The sequence below is a fragment of the Mytilus trossulus genome, chromosome 9, assembly GCF_036588685.1.
Source record: "Mytilus trossulus isolate FHL-02 chromosome 9, PNRI_Mtr1.1.1.hap1, whole genome shotgun sequence".
Lineage (NCBI taxonomy): Eukaryota > Metazoa > Mollusca > Bivalvia > Mytilida > Mytilidae > Mytilus > Mytilus trossulus.
Window position 1 is genome coordinate 432,002 of NC_086381.1, and position 18,447 is coordinate 450,448.

Below are 18,447 nucleotides of genomic sequence, written 5' to 3' on the forward strand. Positions count from 1 at the left end.
ACTTGAAATTTTTCACTATAATCCAGCATTTATTTTTAAATCACTTTTTGGCGCGTTTCAACATCAACTGCTAACCTTCATGAAATCTGTATTACTGAACCAATTTTAAAAACTAAGGTACCATTTTAGTCGTAACAGCTAGTAGAACATAGAAAATGTACTACAAATTGAGGCAGGAGGGGAAAAATTTCACTTTAAGGTAGCACTCCACAGTTAGGTGTGTAGTTTCGCATTTTGGCCCCTGTGGATTTTTAAAATATGAAAGCTAGTGTGAAATAAAATTCATTTTTGGATAGCTGAGTACTAAAATAGCCTTCGTATTGGGTTTATATGAACATCAAGATTATGTAATGCATGTAATATAGGCTGTTTTCTGTATGGCAGTCCGTATTTGCATGCCCATACCATAAATTGGTCCGGCAATTATTGTAATGTTTTTTTTCCAACTTTTTGTCGCACGAACTTTGTGATTAGATTTTACGAAAAAATGAGGCAAAAACACCCATTTTTTATTTGATCATTGGGAAGATCTATGCAAACAGTTTCTAAAAAGGTATTACTCAAAGGCATTGATATTCTAGTTTGATCCAAATTTGGGGGGATATGTGACATGTTTACCTCCACCCCTTTTTGCAATATTTTATGGTAAATAAATGCAGAATGTTGCCATGGATACACATAAAAGGAATTATTTTTCACCCTTTTAACTTTGAAAAATCAAATCTATGGAAGATACTGCTTACATACATATGCACATGTACAACACAAACAGTAAACTTAATGTATTAGAAATCCAGGAATAGGAGATGATAAAACATTTTGTGGCTCATTTTTAATTTTATTTTCTAACTGTGGAGTGCTACTTAATTTGCACATTTTTTTCAGGATCTCGGTGCAGTTTAGTAACAGACAGTGATATTTCAAGTTAAATGTGACCAACTTAACAAAGTATTTCACTAGATTGAGCTCTCTGTCTAAGTGTATTTTAAAGGTTCTTAGCATTCTTAGAGTTCAGTTTATTGATATGCGTATACCTTCTGTGTTAATTTTTAAGATGTAAAAGCAGACTATCTTTACCTACATGTCCATGTTCATAAAATGAAATCTAAAGAAAATGATTGAAACATTTTGCATTATCTATCACAACTGGCAGCCTATGATGCTACTGAAGCAGTAAATGTTCTTACTTGATATTCACGGAAATTAAAGGATTTAGTTTCATCAGAAACAAACATTCTTAAAATTTAAGAATGGAAATGTGGAATGTGTATAAAAGACAGTAACCATGTAAAAAGAGCAGAAAACAGTCAAAAGCCACTAATGGGTCTTCAACAAAGCGAGAAAACCCCTCGTCCAGAGGCGGGTTTCAGATGGCACTTAACAAAATGTGTACCAGTTCAAACTCCATATCATAAAATAAACTTACTATTAAAAACATACAAGACTAACAAAAACCAGAGACTCCTGACTTGATGTCAAGGTAATTATACCAAGATGCACACCCAATATGCAATGGTCAAGAGTAAAAAAGTCATAGTCTTGTCAAGAGATCCTTGAGTTGTCAAAAAAAACCACAAAGCGGATTTTGAGAAAAGGGTCATTGTGGTACAAAAAACTAACAATATATCTATATATCTAATATATAGAAGATGTGGTACGAGTGTCAATCATACAGTTAATTCTCCATTTAATTCAAACAAAATATTGAGGGCAAAGGTCAACCTCACATGAAGTTTATTGTGCCAATAGACTCATCATCTTATGACAATACATCTACATGCCACATATTCAGAAGCAAGGTCAATTGAAAATTATATTTTGAGGTCAAGGCAATATACCTAGGAACACACTGCAACATGTTGACACCCTCAACGTGCATACATGTAGGTCAGGAGTCAAAAAGGAAAAGTCTGATCAAATGTTCCATGTAGAAAATACAAACAACAGTCTCAACGAAAGCTCGTCAGGACATATAACTAAACTCAATTGAGAGGTACTTGTATTGCAGGTCACTATATTTGACTTCAACAAAGAATATAAACTCTCGCACCAATGCAAAGTTAAACCCTAAAGTTTGAGCAGGATTCTTTGCAACGATTATCTTAACACTGTTACTCTGCATATCAAGTTCGGAAATCTAACTTTCATCGATCAAAAATATTTTTTATGAGAATTTGAAGATCAAAAGTTGTACAGTTTAGGTTATTAAAGATTTAATGGGTATAATCCTGCATGTGGTTGTAGTTCTGTGACTGCTCTTAAAGTATTCTCAGATTTGGCGTTATTCAATATATTCTCTAGATCATATTGATCAGTTACTGTAGTCAAACCTACCGATGGGGATCTTTCCATGTCTTGATTTGGACAATGGTTGTTTTATTTCGTTGGACACTTAAATTCGTGGATAAAGTCATCCACGAAATCCACGAAAATTGGTACCCCACGAATAAAAGTACTTTCACAGTATTTGAGAATCGAGTTGTGCAGTTATGTCAATAAATTAAAACGGTAAGATAAGACATTAAAACACTAAAAACTAGGATTTACCATTAATTTTTAACCCAACTATATTATAGTACTCTGGTAAACTTATGGAAACACATGATACAGTCATGAAATGGAATATTTGAAATAGTACGACCAGAACAATACAAGACAGAGTTGTAAACAAAAGACAGTAATGATACATATCGATTTTTTTATCCCAATGCACAAATTAGGAACCGTAGTTTTCATTCAATTTATTTATCTAAAATGTACGCTTGAGTTAAACTGTGGAAATTAACACTGTATTTGTATATAAACGATCAATTTTGTAAATAAAATAACAAATCTAAAGAGTTTTTATTCTATTTATTTATATCAATTTAAATATTTGTTAGATCAAGGTGTAAGTTAACACCAAATTGACGAATTTAGAAATACGGGATATAGCTATATAGTGTCACAGTCATTTGTTTTTATTTCACTATTTTACTATTTTCACTTATTAAACTATTTCATTATTCATTATTAATTTTTAACATTGAATAGTGAATAGTGAACTATTTCATTATTCCTTATTGAATTTTGAATAAAGAACTATGAATAATGGACGTACTACCGCAGTCCCACTAGGCCACGATCGCACTACGATCTGTGAAAAAAATGAAAATTTTGATGATCGTTGTACGATCTTGGTTATCGCAGTAAGGTTGTGTCACGGTCGTGATAAGTTCTTTAAGATCACTAAGAGCATGGCCAACTTGGAACATGTTCAAAACAATCGTGGTGCGGTCGTGGCGAAGTCAGGTCGTAGTAGAAGCGTGGTGAGAGTGCACTTAGATCGTAGTAAGGTCGCAAAGGTCGCTGTACCATCGTAGCGAGAGCGTAGCAAAAGCGTGATTCTATTCGAAGAGACTACGCTACGATCTCACAGCGACGTTATGACATCACTACGACCATCACGTTCTCACCACGACCCAACTACGCTTCTACTACGACAATATCACTCTGTCTACGACCGTAGAACGATTCTTGCACGCCCTTGTCGTCCTCATCACGCTCTTATTACGACCTGACTACGTTCATACTACGACAATCTTGTTATTGTCATTTTCACATAAAATATATAAAAAAGCTCCCTAGATTTTGTGTGTCTGTATGTTATTATCCATTTGCTCTATTGGCTCAACCATGCCTTTTTTTATATAGATTAGACCGTTGGTTTCCCGTTTAAATGGTTTAACGCTAGTAGTTTTTGTTTGGGCCCTTTATAGCTTGCTGTTCGAAATGAGCAAAGGCTCCGTGTTGAGGGCCGTACATTGGCCTATAATGGGTTACTTTCATACATGTAGGTTGTTACCTGGATGGAGAGTTGTCTCATTTGGGCTCATACCACATCTTCCTATATCTATTGACACACATCTGCTATCGTTCACTAAAATATCGTCATTTGAGCTTTATGGACCAGCAATAGGTTGTAATTTTGGTTAGGTTGGTCGGTCCGACATCTCTGCTTGATCAGGATTCGTTACTTTGCTCACGATTGCGTGTTCTAGTAAAGGAGTAGGTCCGGTAAGGACCGATATTGGCATCAAAATTCAAGTTCATTTGACGAAACATTTTGGACACTTTTTTAACACTAAAGTGTCTATTTCAGTGGATTCAATTAGTTTATGTGAAAGATTTTAACTGATTAAGTCATTAAACCGCTCCGATTCCAGCTTAAATATGAAAAATCTATCAAATATGCCAAAAAATGTCACTTTTCAGATTGTTTTTTTGTCAAATATGAAAGCGACCGCATTCGTGTTGATCCTCAACCTTTATATATTTTATGAAGTATCATCAAATACAACTTGCAAATCATTATTGAGAATGAACACAAACGTGGCCACTTTTATTTAAGACGGAAACCGTCTAAAATCTTACCAAAATGCAAAAATTGTGAAGATTTCAGTAATTTATCATGACTTTAAGATGCTAGTTCCCGATATATGAGCATTGCATTGTCAAAAACCGCGCATATTTATGCAGCAGAAGCATTCTCCTTTCCAATAAATAACTAAAAGTTATCATTTTAACAATTTTGTAAAACTGCTATATTTTGGGGCCAAAAAGGGGTCTTATTGGACCTACTCCTTTTGATGGCATGACTGTATTGATTCCGAGAAATCTACGTATAAATCAGAAACAGAAGGAATAGAACTGTATTGATATGAAACACAATGTTGATGTTATTTTTGAGAACGTAGAAAGATTGCTATATGAACGTAGTATAATCGTGGTAAGAACGTGTTATAATCGCAGTAGAAGCGTGGTAAGATCGTGTTGCATTCGGATAACTCGTGATATGGTCGTAGTGATAACGTGAAGAGCGTAAAAAGAGCTTTGATTATTGTAGTGAGGTCGCAGAATAAGCGCGATGACAACGTGGTATTATCGTAGCGGGGTCGTTGTAGAAGCGGTATGAGACCGTAGTAGCATCGTGGAAGCAATTAAATTTACGTGTTCATGCCGCTCATACCGCTACCTCCACACGATCTGAATTTATTTTAGATCGCGGTGAGCGTGGTGCGATCGTGGTCTAGTGGGACTGGGACTTAGGTAGCACTCCACAGTTAGAAAATAAAATTAAAAATGAGCCCAAAATGTTTCATCATCTCCTATTCCTGGATTTCTAATACATTAACCTAACTGTTTGTGTTGTACATGTGCATATGTATGTAATCAGTATCTTCCATAGATTCAATTTTCCAAAGTTAAAAGGGTGAAAATTAATTCCTTTTATGTGTATCCATGGCAACATTCAGCATTTATTTACCATAAAATATTGCAAAAAGGGGGGTGAACATGTCATATATCCCCCCAAAATTTGGATCAAACTAGAATTTCAATGCCTTTGAGTGATACATACCTTTTTAGAAACTGTTTTCTTAAATCTTCCTAATGATCAAATAAAAAATGGGTGTCTTTCGCCTCATTTTTTCGTAAAATCCAATCACAAAGTTCGTGCGATAAAAAGTTGGAAAAAACATTATAATAATTGCCGGACCAATGTATGGTATGGACATGCAAATACGGACTGTCATACAGAAAACATCCTATATTACATACATTACATAACCTTGATGTTCATATAAACCCAATACAAAGGCTATTTTAATACTCAGCTATCCAAAAATGAATTTTATTGCACACTAGCTCTCATATTTAAAAAATCCACAGGGGCCAAAATGCGAAACTACACACCTAACTGTGGAGTGCTACCTTACTTCAGCGCGGTTTCAGAAACTAAGATCCGAACTTCATCCGGCAAAGTAGATCTAAGATGGATTTTGTTTGTGTCCAATTTGCTCAAAAAGCTTACCTCGGATAAAAGTATTTAATATACATCTTTGGCTTTCCTTTTTTTTTTAGTTTCCTGATGGCGCATCTTTCAGAAAAAGCAGAAAGTAATAATAACCTCGCACAAATTCAAATATTTACTGAGTTTGCCTTGAATATAAAACTTTTTACCTACCATCTGAGTATTTGACAGGTGGAAAATTTATTTCCTGTTCTACAAAGCCGTTTTTCTCCAATATCGACTGTATTTCTGTGTTTTTGACGTCTATTGCTGCTTGCTGAAGTGGCGCTAAAAAATTGTATGGTCTTTCAAATAATATGTCATAAAGTATGCTATTCTTTTCAATTCTCGTATTGGCTTGCATAATATCTTCTCCATCGTCAATGGTCAAAACGCAACTAGAAATAAGGTGGTCAACGATGCTCGGATCAAAATCTGTATGAAATATAATGTCGTTCAATATGTTGTAAATGCCATCTTTGCAGTCACCTAAAACATAATGTTAATCTACATATATCTTCATGAGTGAGTATATCAAATTACATTGAAGGTGTGAATTTAAAGTGTCTACACACGACAGGAACTGAACTATTACTGGGATGTACAATACATCGTGATGTGTTAGACGTGTTTTCAATAAATGAATGAATTCAATAATAAGAATGAACACAAATGCGGCCACTTTCATTTAAGAAGGAATCCGTCAAAAATTTAACAAAATGTAAAAATTGTGAAGATTTCAGTACTTTGTCATGTGTTAATGATGCTAGTTCCCGATATATGTGCATTGTTTTGTCAAAAACAGCCCATATCTATGTAGCAGAAGCATTCTACTTTCCAATAAATAACTAACAATTCACATTTTAACAATTTGTAAAACTGCTATATTTTTGGGCCAAAAAGGGGTCTTACTGAACCTACTCTTTTGGACAGAAGCTTGTTAATGACTAAAAGACTGTATCCAGAACCAAGTATAAAAAAATAGCTATTTTGTTTTTTGCGTAATTTACTGATAAATGGACTAATTTTTTTTACAGTAAACACACACAAACAGTCTGGGTTAAGGTTTGTTATACATCAGTCAAACCTTCAAAGAGTTTCATGAAAATTTGGCAGAAATTTTAATGATTTGAAACAAGTCTTTAAAAATATATTTTCTCATTATTAGTTTTTTAGAGCGACTTAGTTTTATACATTTAACATTTACAGACAGTCTGGTAATTATTCTGTTTTACATGATAGACTTGTTAACCTTTAAAGATTTTTTTAAACTTGGACAGAGGCTTTATGTCAAGACCAAGAAATAGCATCTAATGCGGCGTTCACATAGTGCCGATTATGGCTTCCGTTAGATCAGATGGCATTAATACACGAAAAGTTAAAAAGTCGAATAACTATCAACATTGATCTGGAATCTTCTTGAATTGTCTTAACGAAGTCGTATCTGTTCGTTACAGATTTCTACGGATCGGGAATGATCTGTAGAGGTCGGCCAAGCGGTCAAGCTAGATGATTGAGTCCAGATTACATCCACACCTTGCCGAATGCGAACCGTCTTTGTCGAAACCGTTCCGAAATAGTCCTGTTATTAATAAGACATTTGGCAATGATACCCACGTCAGAGTCCCGACAATTAAAGAAAAGAATACGGAGTCCAGACAAAGCCATGTGAAATGCGATACAGACTTTTGACAAACTTTAATCGGTAATGGTTCTGGCAAGGACGGCAGTAAAAATCGTGAATATGTGATTACTGCTTAATGAAAACGTTTGAATTGTTTTTTAAATCTGTATTTACTGATAAAAAGACACACTTGTTAAAGTCAGCACTGTACTTTTATGATGAAAGTAGTAATCCCAGGTGAGAAACAGCATAAGGTCTGAGGAACCTCTAACGAATTTGGAAATATCTGCTGATTCAAATTTGATATGTTGTTTACTGGCGCGTACAATTTTCATGTACCTGTACAGACAATTAAAACCGATGTGCAGATGAGAACAAAATTGAAACCAGTGTTCTTTACATGAAATTAATAGTAAACGGTATTACAGTTCATAGTGTTTGGTGTAAACACGGCCTATTTTAGTATTAAATATCATTTTTATCATTTTATGGAATTTCTTTGTATTCATTTAAAAAAAAATCAAATATTAAAAATAAGTGACATTGATTTGAAAAAATTCACAGTCGTTTGTATTTATGTCGAACATTATTTCGTATTATACATACGTGCATGCCAGGGTGAATGAAATATGTAAAACTTGTATATTGTTTTTACTTGTTTGAACAGATGATGATTTAAAACATAGTAGTTTAATCATTTCGGAGCACTTGAGATCGCTTAAGTTGTTAGATGGGTTCGTGCTATTTGGTCTTCATTTTTTTTTTATTGTGTTTACAAACTGTGTTTGAGGGGAGGAGATACTATTTGTTTTTCTCCGACATTGTCTCCTATGAATAAAATGCCTCTTATAATAATAAAATACAACAACAAAAACAAAAACAGTAACTAAAATAATGTTTTTTTATTGAAACTGTCTTACCTTTAAACAATCCAACATCATAACTAGCTTCTAACGTCCTTAAAAAATATATGACACGTATAAGGTAAATGTTTTTTATTTTTTATTGGATATCTCAAAAACTATTATACTTACAGAAATAGTAAATAGTGCAAAATGTTCAGGAAATTGGGGACTATTGACCTTGATAAAGGTCAAAAGATCAAAGGTCAAGGTCATGTCCCAAATAGAGGATTATGTGTTTTTGACCTTATTTAAAGGGTTTTAGTGTGTTTTACAGCTTTTCAATACATTATACGTCTATTGGAACATGTATTTTACTTTACAAAAGGAAAGACCTCTCAATTGTTCAAGAAAAAGTGACATTTTAATTCTTACTCCATTTGTATAAATTTCAAGATTATAATTATTTTTTTAAAACCGGTTTTTTTGTAAAGTGAATTTTGATTGGTTAAATATTTATCAGTGATGTCCTACTATGGCTTTGTTTGAATTTGTTTGTTAGCTTAAATTGTTAGTCATGAATGTTTGTCTCTAATATTTAATTAACTGTGCATTTATATTCAGATATCGCAGATCAAATTTATTCGTTCACTGTGTAATCATACGTTTTTTGATTGAGTTAAGTCTGCCAATTGATATTCTATCGTGTGTTTTTCTATGTTGTGATGTTATGCTATTGTTTCAGAAAAAGGGAGAAGGTTTGGATCCATTAAAACGTATAATCCCGCTGCAAATGTTTGCACCTGTCCTAAGTCAGGAATCTGATTACAGTAGTTGTCGTTTGTTTATGTAATATATACGTGTTTCTCGTTTTGTTTATATAGATTAAACCGTTGGTTTTCCCGTTTGAATGGTTTTACACTAGTAATTTTGGGGCCCTTTATAGCATGTTGTTCGGTGTGAGCCAAGGCTCCGTGTTGAAGGCCGTACTTTAACCTATAATGGTTTACTTTTTAAATTGTTACTTGGATGGAGAGTTGTCTCATTGGCATTCGCACCACATCTTCCAATATCTATTGGCTTCATATCAATGCTTATAAGTACAATTTAAAAGAAAGTATAATAGAAATTTAGCTTACACGTTTGGAAAACGTTCGGCTTCTTTCTTATGAACTTTGTCATTTTCAACCACTTTTCCACGCCCCACTAGAAGTTGTGTCTGTTCCATCTTCTCATCTAAAAAAATAATATTTTTAAAAAAAATATTTGGAAAATACGTTGCATTCGTGAGAATTCTGAATGCAATAAGGTTCTATCCGAGCACTCTGGTTTTAAACCTTGGTTCCATCTGGGTTGTTTGGTTCTGAACCTTGGTTCTATCCGGGTTCTTTGGTTCGAAACCATGGTAACTGGTTTAACATCCGGGTTGTTTGGTTATAGCAACTCGACTTCTTGGTTTCATCTGGGTTCTTTTGTAGATTATTCTAATGTCCCCGTTGAACTTGGAGAAGATAACCACAAGTATCCGAATAAAAAGATAGAGAAAGTCAAAGACGCTTTAATTGTTTTATAACATTAAACATGTCAGGATCGACGGCAAAAGAAGCTGTAAGGTATTTATTTTCTTATTTTGATAATTTTGATTAGGAAACTAGATAAAAATAAAGCATCGTTTAGATTTTAAAAATAAAACGAACTATACATTATATCAGAGACATATATACACATTCGATGAATTATATGTCTCAGATTATATCGAACATTCTTTTATTTAAGTCGTTTGTTTTTATTTATTTCCTTTTACTCATAATTTACTTATTTCCGTTAATTTCATATGTGTGTAAATGACAGTGCTAGTGGGATGAGTAGCACCAACACAATAGTAAGAACTTCTGTGTTGGTACCATAGTAAAGGGGCATACAGAGTAACTCTAATCTGTTCGTCCAGAACGTCCAAAAAAAAGGTTTCCGTTCTCTTAACGTTAGTTGCCTCAACCAAATACTACAAAACTTATACACAAAATAAAAAAGAAGATGTGGCATGAGTGCCAATAAGAACTCTCCACAAAAGACTAGATGACACAGAAATTAACAGCTATAAGTCACCCTACAGCTTTCAACAATGAGCAAAGTCCATACCGCATAGTCAGCTATAAAAGGCACCGAAATGACGATATAAAACAATTCAAAGGAGAAAAGAAAAGGACAAATGTATGAACAAAAACAAATATGTAACAAATAATCAAACGACAATTAATTAATTACAGTCTCCTGACTTGGGACAGGCACATACAAACAAAATGAGGCAGATGAAACGTGCTAGGGGGATTCCCACCCTCCACCTAATGTGGCATGAGTGTCAAAGAAGAACTCTCCACAATAGACCAGATGACACATAAATTAACAACTATATGTCCCCATGCGGCCTTCAACAATGAGCAAATAGATAAAGGAGGATGTAGAATGGGTGCCAATGAGACAACTCTCCATCCAAATAACATTTTTTTTTAAAAGTAAACCATTATAGGTCAATGTACGGTTTTTAACACGAAGCCTTGTCTCACACTGAACCACAAGCTATAAAGGGCCCCAAAATGACTAGTGTAAAACCATTCAAACGGGAAAACAAACGGTATTATCTACAGATCTTACATAAACAAAGGACAACTCATGTACATCAGATTCCTGACTTACATGCATACCGAATAAGGCGGGGTTGAACATTTTAGCAGGATTCCCACCATCTACCTAACCTGGGACAATGCTTATTACCACACAACACAAAATCAAATTTGAAATCTGGTAGCGTCACATTTACCGTCCATGAGTTATCATGTCGCGTTAAAATCATAGAAAAATGCTAAATATGTTGTTTCCGTTCTCTAACTTAAGTTTGCCTCAACCAACCGGTCAAAATCATATGAATCCTGCATCTACATGTGGAAGTTTACTCATGTTTTTTTCACAAGCAGGGGCATCTGTGGCCCATTGACATATTCTACATTTATTTCAGAAAACAGCTTATTTACTTCCACTGAGTTCTTAGACTACTTTTTATAGAATTAACTTGCATATTTTTTTTCAGGATCCCGGTGCAGTTTTGGTAACAGACAGTACTATTTCAAGTTACATGTGACCAGCATAACAAAGTGTTTCACTAGATTGAGCTCTTTGTCTAAGTTTACTTTAAAGGTTCTTTGCACTGACTTCAGTTTATTGATATGCTTACATCTTCTGTGACTTAAATGTAAAAACAGACTATCCATATCTACATGTCCATGAAATGAAATGAAATCCAAGGTTAAAATGATTGAATCATTTTGCATTATCTACCGCAACTGGCAGCACGGAAATGAAAGGATTTAGTTTCAGTTGAACCTAACATGCTTAAAAATTCAGAATAAAAATGATGAAATGAATGTGTAAAAGGGACAGTCACATGCCAAAAGTGCAGAAAGCAGTCAAAGGCCACGAATGGGTTTTCAAAAAAGCGAGAAAATCCCTAGCCCGAAGGCGCCCTTCAGATGGCCCCTCAACAAAATGCGTACTAGTTCAAACTCCAAGACATAAAACTGGACTTACAATTAAAAACATACAAGACTAACAAAAACTAGAGGAGACTCCTGACTTTGTCAAGGTAATCATACCAAGATGCACACCCAAGGTCAAGATTCAAAAAGTCATAGACTGGTCAAGAGTTCCATGACACAAAAAAACACAAAGCAGATTTTGAGGAAAGGGTCATCGTGGTACACAAAACTAACAAATATATCTATATGTCTAGTATATATGTAAGAAGTTGTGGTATGAGTGCCAATCAGACAATTCTCCATTTAATTCAAACAAAATATACAAGTTGTACATTGACGGTAATGGTCAAGCTCACATGAAGTTTCTCGTGCAACTAGACATTTTATGACAAAAAATCATTATGCCACACATTCAGAAGCAAGGTCAATTGAAGCTATATTTTGAGGTCAAGATAATAAACCAAGGAACACACTGTATCATGATGACACACCCAACGTGCATAGGTCAAGAGTCAAAAAGTCATAGTCTGGTCAAGATTTCCATGTCAAAAATACATAGCAGTCCTCGACGAACGTTTATCATGGTACACGTAACAAGTCTTATGGCATAATGCACTACACATGCCAAATACAGAAAACCTAGGTCAGAGACAGAAACACAAGACATATAACTTAACTCAATGGAACGGTACATGTATTGCAGGTCACTACAATTGTCTTCAACAAAAAACATAAACTCTCACAACACTGCAAAGTGAACACCGTCTTTCACAAAAGTTGGAGCAGGATTCTTTTTAACGGTTATCTTACTTCTGTTAATTGAGAATCGAGTCGTGCAGTTATGTCAATAAATTAAAACGGTAAGATTAAACATATTAAAACACTTAACACTAGGGTTTACGATTAATTTCTAACCTAACCATGTGATAGTACTATGATAAGCTGATGGAAACACATGATAGTTTCCAATCATAGTATTTTTTAGAACTTTTTCTAGTTTATCTTGATTTATTTATTGAGAGAATATTGTATGTATCGGGTTTAATCACACAAATAGTAAAAATGTGAGACGTTTATTTTGATAAAACAACATGTTGTGGGGTTCTCAAATACAAGGATATATACGAGTAGAGTAGTTTACCAAAGGTTTACTTGAATATTTGGAAACAGTATATCATTCCCGAGTGTAAACCTTTCTAAATAATACTGAATAAGACATTTTTTTAAATAATATTTTAAATTAAGTGTACGACTTAGTTTTAAACTCAAAATATCAATTTATGTCCAGCTAAATGACCTTGAAAACAAAATTGGAGAAGCTTAACCATGACATTTTAAAACAAAGTATTTGAAATAAACTTATCGCACTCTTTCCAATATAACAAAAACATTAAATATGTTCAATAACATTATATTAACGATACCAATTTGTTTTCTGCAACAGATGCACATTTCGACAGTAAATGTCACTTCAGTGATGTTTCATTTAATATATTACTTTATTCTGGTATCACCTAAGTTGAACAAACTAAGGTATACAAAAAAAAAACATATTAATTTACATTACATTGCATTGTACATTTGTTGAGGAAGCATTAAATATGAGTTATTTTACAACGGTATGATCAGTATACAATGTAGTCAGTTAACATCAGAGAGAATTCTGTTTTTGGTTCATAATAGCATTAAATTTTAAAACATTACAGTACGTTAGGTATTTCTTGTCAATAAGTAGTGTTTAAATCTGTCAGGAAACTGCTGCATTCCATTACATAGTTGTATTCATCACCTATAGCATTTCTGCACAACGGACCCTTTCTCTGTTCTCGGGGAATGTTTTGCCATCTACCATTTTCAATCGGCAGTTTATGGTTCATTGTCCTAAACCGCGACATTGTTATTACATCTTTATCATCAAGTACGTTAATGTAGTGTTCGAAATTGTGTGATGTCGTGTATAGGCGATAATTCAGGGTTTTAGGCGAATCGTTTACCTTACCTGACCATGACTGTGTAAACTGATCTTCTAGTCTTTGCTTAATTATCGATTTAATGTTATGTGATGTGTTTTTTGAATAAACATGAATAGGAGAATCCACAATTTTCTAGAATACTTTTCATATTGTCTAACGATCGCGATCGAAATGTTGTTTATTGTGCCAACTTGAAAAGGTATCTACACATTACAGCAGCGAGCTTACTTTCTTTATCGGTAATTAACTTTGTCCAATAAGATACAATTCTAGTTTTTATATCTATTTCTAGGGATACTGACCCAGTTCTCCATAAATGAAGTCGTTTTGAATAGAGGCTTAAGATGTAAAAGTAACTTAAAAAAAATAGTTTTGAACTCTTTCAAGTATATGTATGTTATCGTAACCTATATTTCGCATCCGTATAGCAGAATATAGGTTTTACCAGTAAGTCAAATAAATATATGTGGCATTAAATTGATAAATTGTGATTTCTTCCCTTCCATAAAACTGCGTGCAATGCACTAACTACTTTGTCCTTTAGATGTTGTTTGCATTGTTAAAAACTGCCTGTTTTCCCAAGTAGTTAAAATTTCAATTTGAGGATTGTTGAATATGAAAACTGGAGGGTTTGTCGTTTTTCCCTTTTGAAAAAAATTATATCTTAGTTTTAGCAACATTTACTCGCATCTTCCAGGTTTCGCAATACTTTTTGAATTTGTTAAGTGCATGTTGCAGTTGGTCAGGTGATTCTGCCACGATTACAGTGTCATCTGAGTAGAGAATTGTGAATAATTTCATTGAAGTTTCAAGTTTTTCTTCTATCTCTTTACTTATTGTGTTCAAACCTAAAACAATTCCCGAGATGAGATAGTCTTCTAGGTCATTCAAGTATAAAGAAATTAAAAACGTTGGCAGATTTCTCCCTGTCTGACACCGATAGTATCAAACATTTTCCCCTTTATATTTTTGTGTAACATTTTAAATCCATAAGGAATTACGATTACGACGAACTTTTCCAAATCTACAAATGCAAAAAAGAGTTTCTTTTTTGAGTGTTGTAAAACTTCAATTAGAGAGTTCAGGAGAAAGGCGCAATCAATGGATGAGTATTTTTCTCTAAAACCATTTTGATTTTCTTTAAATGAGATGTTTGTTTTGAGAATTTTTTAAGGCGTTCATTTAAAACCGCTGTAAAGACTTTTCGAAACAGCTCACAATAGTTATTGGTCTGTAATTTTTTGGGGTTGCGTTTGTCACCTTTGTTCTTGTAGACAGGTTTTATTATTCCTTGGACGCATTGTTTTGGGATTTTTCCGGAGTCGAAAACTAGGTTGAAAATTTTCACATATATGTCTATAAGAACGGTAGCTGATGTTTTTAAATATTCATTAATCAGTTTGTCTTCGGCGCATGCTTTGTTATTTTTCAGATTTTTCAGCGCTTTAAGAATTTCATGTTTTGTAATTCTGCTATTTAATTAACTCACCGTTTATTTCTTCGTGTGCAATATTACTTTCAATTTGTTGTTCTTCTGTATCATCTCGCTGATCGCTGTTTACTTCTTTGAAATATGAGATCAATTTGTCGAAATCAATCTTAGTTTAATAAGTTCTGCGCTGCATAGGCAATTATCAACAACGCTTGAATAACGGCATTTGAACCTTCCATCTATGTCACCTAGAGTTCTCCCATTCATGATAAATAAGTTATTTCCCTCGCAAAATTCTAGTAGTTAATTTCCAAAGCTATTCTTGTTTTTATCTCTACTGTTCCTTTTGCGAGAGAAGTCATACTGGTCTAAATTGCGAACAGCATTTATTTGTATATTTTCGATATCTACGACATGAGATTCACTATCGGGAACAAATATAAAATCATCCTCGGACCCGGTTCTTGTGATAAAATCACCAACAAGTAAACATTTTGAAAACCTATGTGATAGTTAAAAAAAATCATCTTAATTTCGTTTATTGCATCAATGGCTGAGTATGAAGCATGAAGTATACTCAGGGGAATGTAAAGAATTCCCAAAATAATGTCATCTGATCTATTTATTATTTTCGATTTTTTACACCACAAAACAAATTACCTTTCAGTTTTGATACATTCAATATTATCTTTGGGATGTTCTTTGTACGTTACAGCTAAACCCCCGACCTCCTTTTGACAATTTTATTTCTGTTTCTATAAATCAATGCAGATTCCTGTAATGGTATATCATCGATATCGTCTAGTTTTATTTCTACAACGCCAGCAATATCCTTTTTATACAACAGTTTCGTAAATTCAGGATATTTGAGTTTTTATTTAATTCCACAACAATTAATACAAGTAAGATTTGAATAATTTAACTGATCATTCTGATTTTCAAGGTTCTCTCGACCAGTCCTACATGTACATCGGCGTGGTTATGGTTTCCTCGATAATGGCGTCATTGTTTCCATATTCCTGTCGGGACCTTTTAAAAGGGTGTTCATTTACAGTTTTGTTTCTATACGAATTTTGGTCGGCTTGATGTAGTAGAACATCTCTATATTTAGAGCCGTTTGGTTTTGTGTCGGGTGATACGTACGGTTTCCCATTGATAAATAATTTATCTCTTATCTGTTTTACTTTTTTAGAATCACTATTGACCTTCTTCATTACAGGATAGAGTTCTTTCCGTTTTCTTTCAATTTCAATCGGTAATTGTTCGCTTAACCCAATTGTTTCCCTTTCAACTTGAATGTATTTTAAGTACATCTGCAAGCTTATCTCTGTGAATACATTTGGCTACAATAGGACGGGCTCCGTTTAGTCCGCGGGTTTTCCAAAACGATGAACGCTACCGAGATTAAATTTATACGGTATTTAAAGTTCGTTTAATAAAAAGTTCTGAATTTTCAATTGGCACGATTCTTCCTGCTAAAACACTAACCCGTAGAATACTAGATTATCGCTCTTGCTTCTGACACTTCGGATTTAAATTCCTTAATTGATATGTTCGAAAATGTTCCATTATCCTCCCCTATCATCTCCATCCTGTCTTTTATCTAAGATATATCTTCAGCATTTGTTAAATATTTGTCAACTATAGTATGAATGATCTTACCCATTTTTCAACACTTTCTTCAACTTTCCTATTGCGTTGTTGAATTTCTACAATTGTTTCCACATTTGTTTGACAGGCCTTCCTTTATACCATCGATTTTCTGAACTTCTTTCTCTATTTTCTCGATCCCATCCGTAAGAACTCGTAGCGACTTCAGGATTTCTATAAGGATAGGTTGGTCCCCTCCGTAAAACATTCAGTATGCCTTCGGAATATACAAATATTTCAATAACGGCCGGGGAACAGACTACTATAAGGATAACTCTAGCATCTTTGTCATATAACAGATTTCCCGATCATCGGTTTGTTGGGTATATCCAGCCATTTTGACGTTGCTTTGGTTATGCGATTGTTCTCAATTGTTCCGACGTAAAGTGACGTTATGACTATAGATACAAGTTCCTTCTTGTTTTTCCTACTTTTTTTGTGTGTAGAAAATGGCAAAACGAATCACATTAAGATCAGAGCTAGTATCAAACGAAATCTTCTTACCGTTTTTAATCGTATTTTTTACTTGTTCGGCTAATTAAAATCATTCTTGAAGCGATTTTGTTCAAGAGCAAATGTTGCCTGCTACTTCATCAACAACGTACCGGAATATATGCCTTAATTTAAATTAAGTTAACATGTTCGTAACAAAATATTTTAATAGCACAATATCTGTATTTTTTAATGCAAGTACCGATTATCTAAATGGCAAAAATACAAATTGAATATAACCTTTAAACAGTGAAACGAGTCTTTTCTCCGATAGTTCATTATAAGTTATTGTGTCATATTAGACTATAATTTATATGCATAAGTACATATTTATTAGGTCTACCTGTTAATACCCGCGTCATACTGTCCCGATTTTTATATACGATGGACACCCGAATGCGAAAATTGTAAGTTCGTACGAAGTTGGTCCCGATCTCGTTAAAATACCAAAGAAAGACCGACGCAAGTACGATGAATAACGAAGTCTATATATTTCTCAGTGTGTTTGAATTTATTTGATAGCCTTTTGGTCATGACTGTTTGTCTCTAATATTTAATCAACTGTGCATTTGTATTCAGATATCGCAGATCAAATTTATTCGTTCTTTGTGTAATCATACGTTTTTTGATTGAGTTAAGTCTGCTAATTGATATTTTATCGTATGTTTTTATATGTTGTGATGTTATGCTATTGTTTCAGAAAAAGGGAGAAGGTTTGGGCCCATTAAAACGTTTAATCCCGCTGCAAATGTTTGCACCTGTCCTAAGTCAGGAATCTGATGTACAGTAGTTGTCGTTTGTTTATGTAATATATACGTGTTTCTCGTTTTGTTTATATAGATTAGACCGTTGGTTTTCCCGTTTGAATGGTTTTACACTAGTAATTTTGGGGGCCCTTTATAGCTTGTTGTTCGGTGTGAGCCAAGGCTCCGTGTTGAAGGCCGTACTTTAACCTATAATGGTTTAATTTTTAAATTGTTATTTGGATGGAGAGTTGTCTCATTGGCACTCACACCACATCTTCCTATATCTATACGATGGTGCCGAAATTATATACGATAGCAAAAGATGAAC

At 33.9% G+C, this 18,447-nt stretch overlaps 1 protein-coding gene across 1 annotated transcript in view; it reads right to left on the bottom strand.

Annotated features, from left to right (window-relative positions):
- The window catches only part of LOC134684253 (uncharacterized), a 52,713-nt gene that overhangs the window by 27,604 nt on the left and 6,662 nt on the right, over positions 1-18,447 (bottom strand). The window contains exons 2-4 of the mRNA XM_063543514.1: positions 9,436-9,532; positions 8,375-8,412; positions 6,005-6,319 (exon numbers count right to left, since the gene is read on the bottom strand). Of these exons, the coding sequence (XP_063399584.1) occupies positions 6,005-6,319; positions 8,375-8,412; positions 9,436-9,524 (442 nt within the window). The 5' untranslated portion in view covers positions 9,525-9,532. The remainder of the gene's footprint in view (positions 1-6,004; positions 6,320-8,374; positions 8,413-9,435; positions 9,533-18,447) is intronic.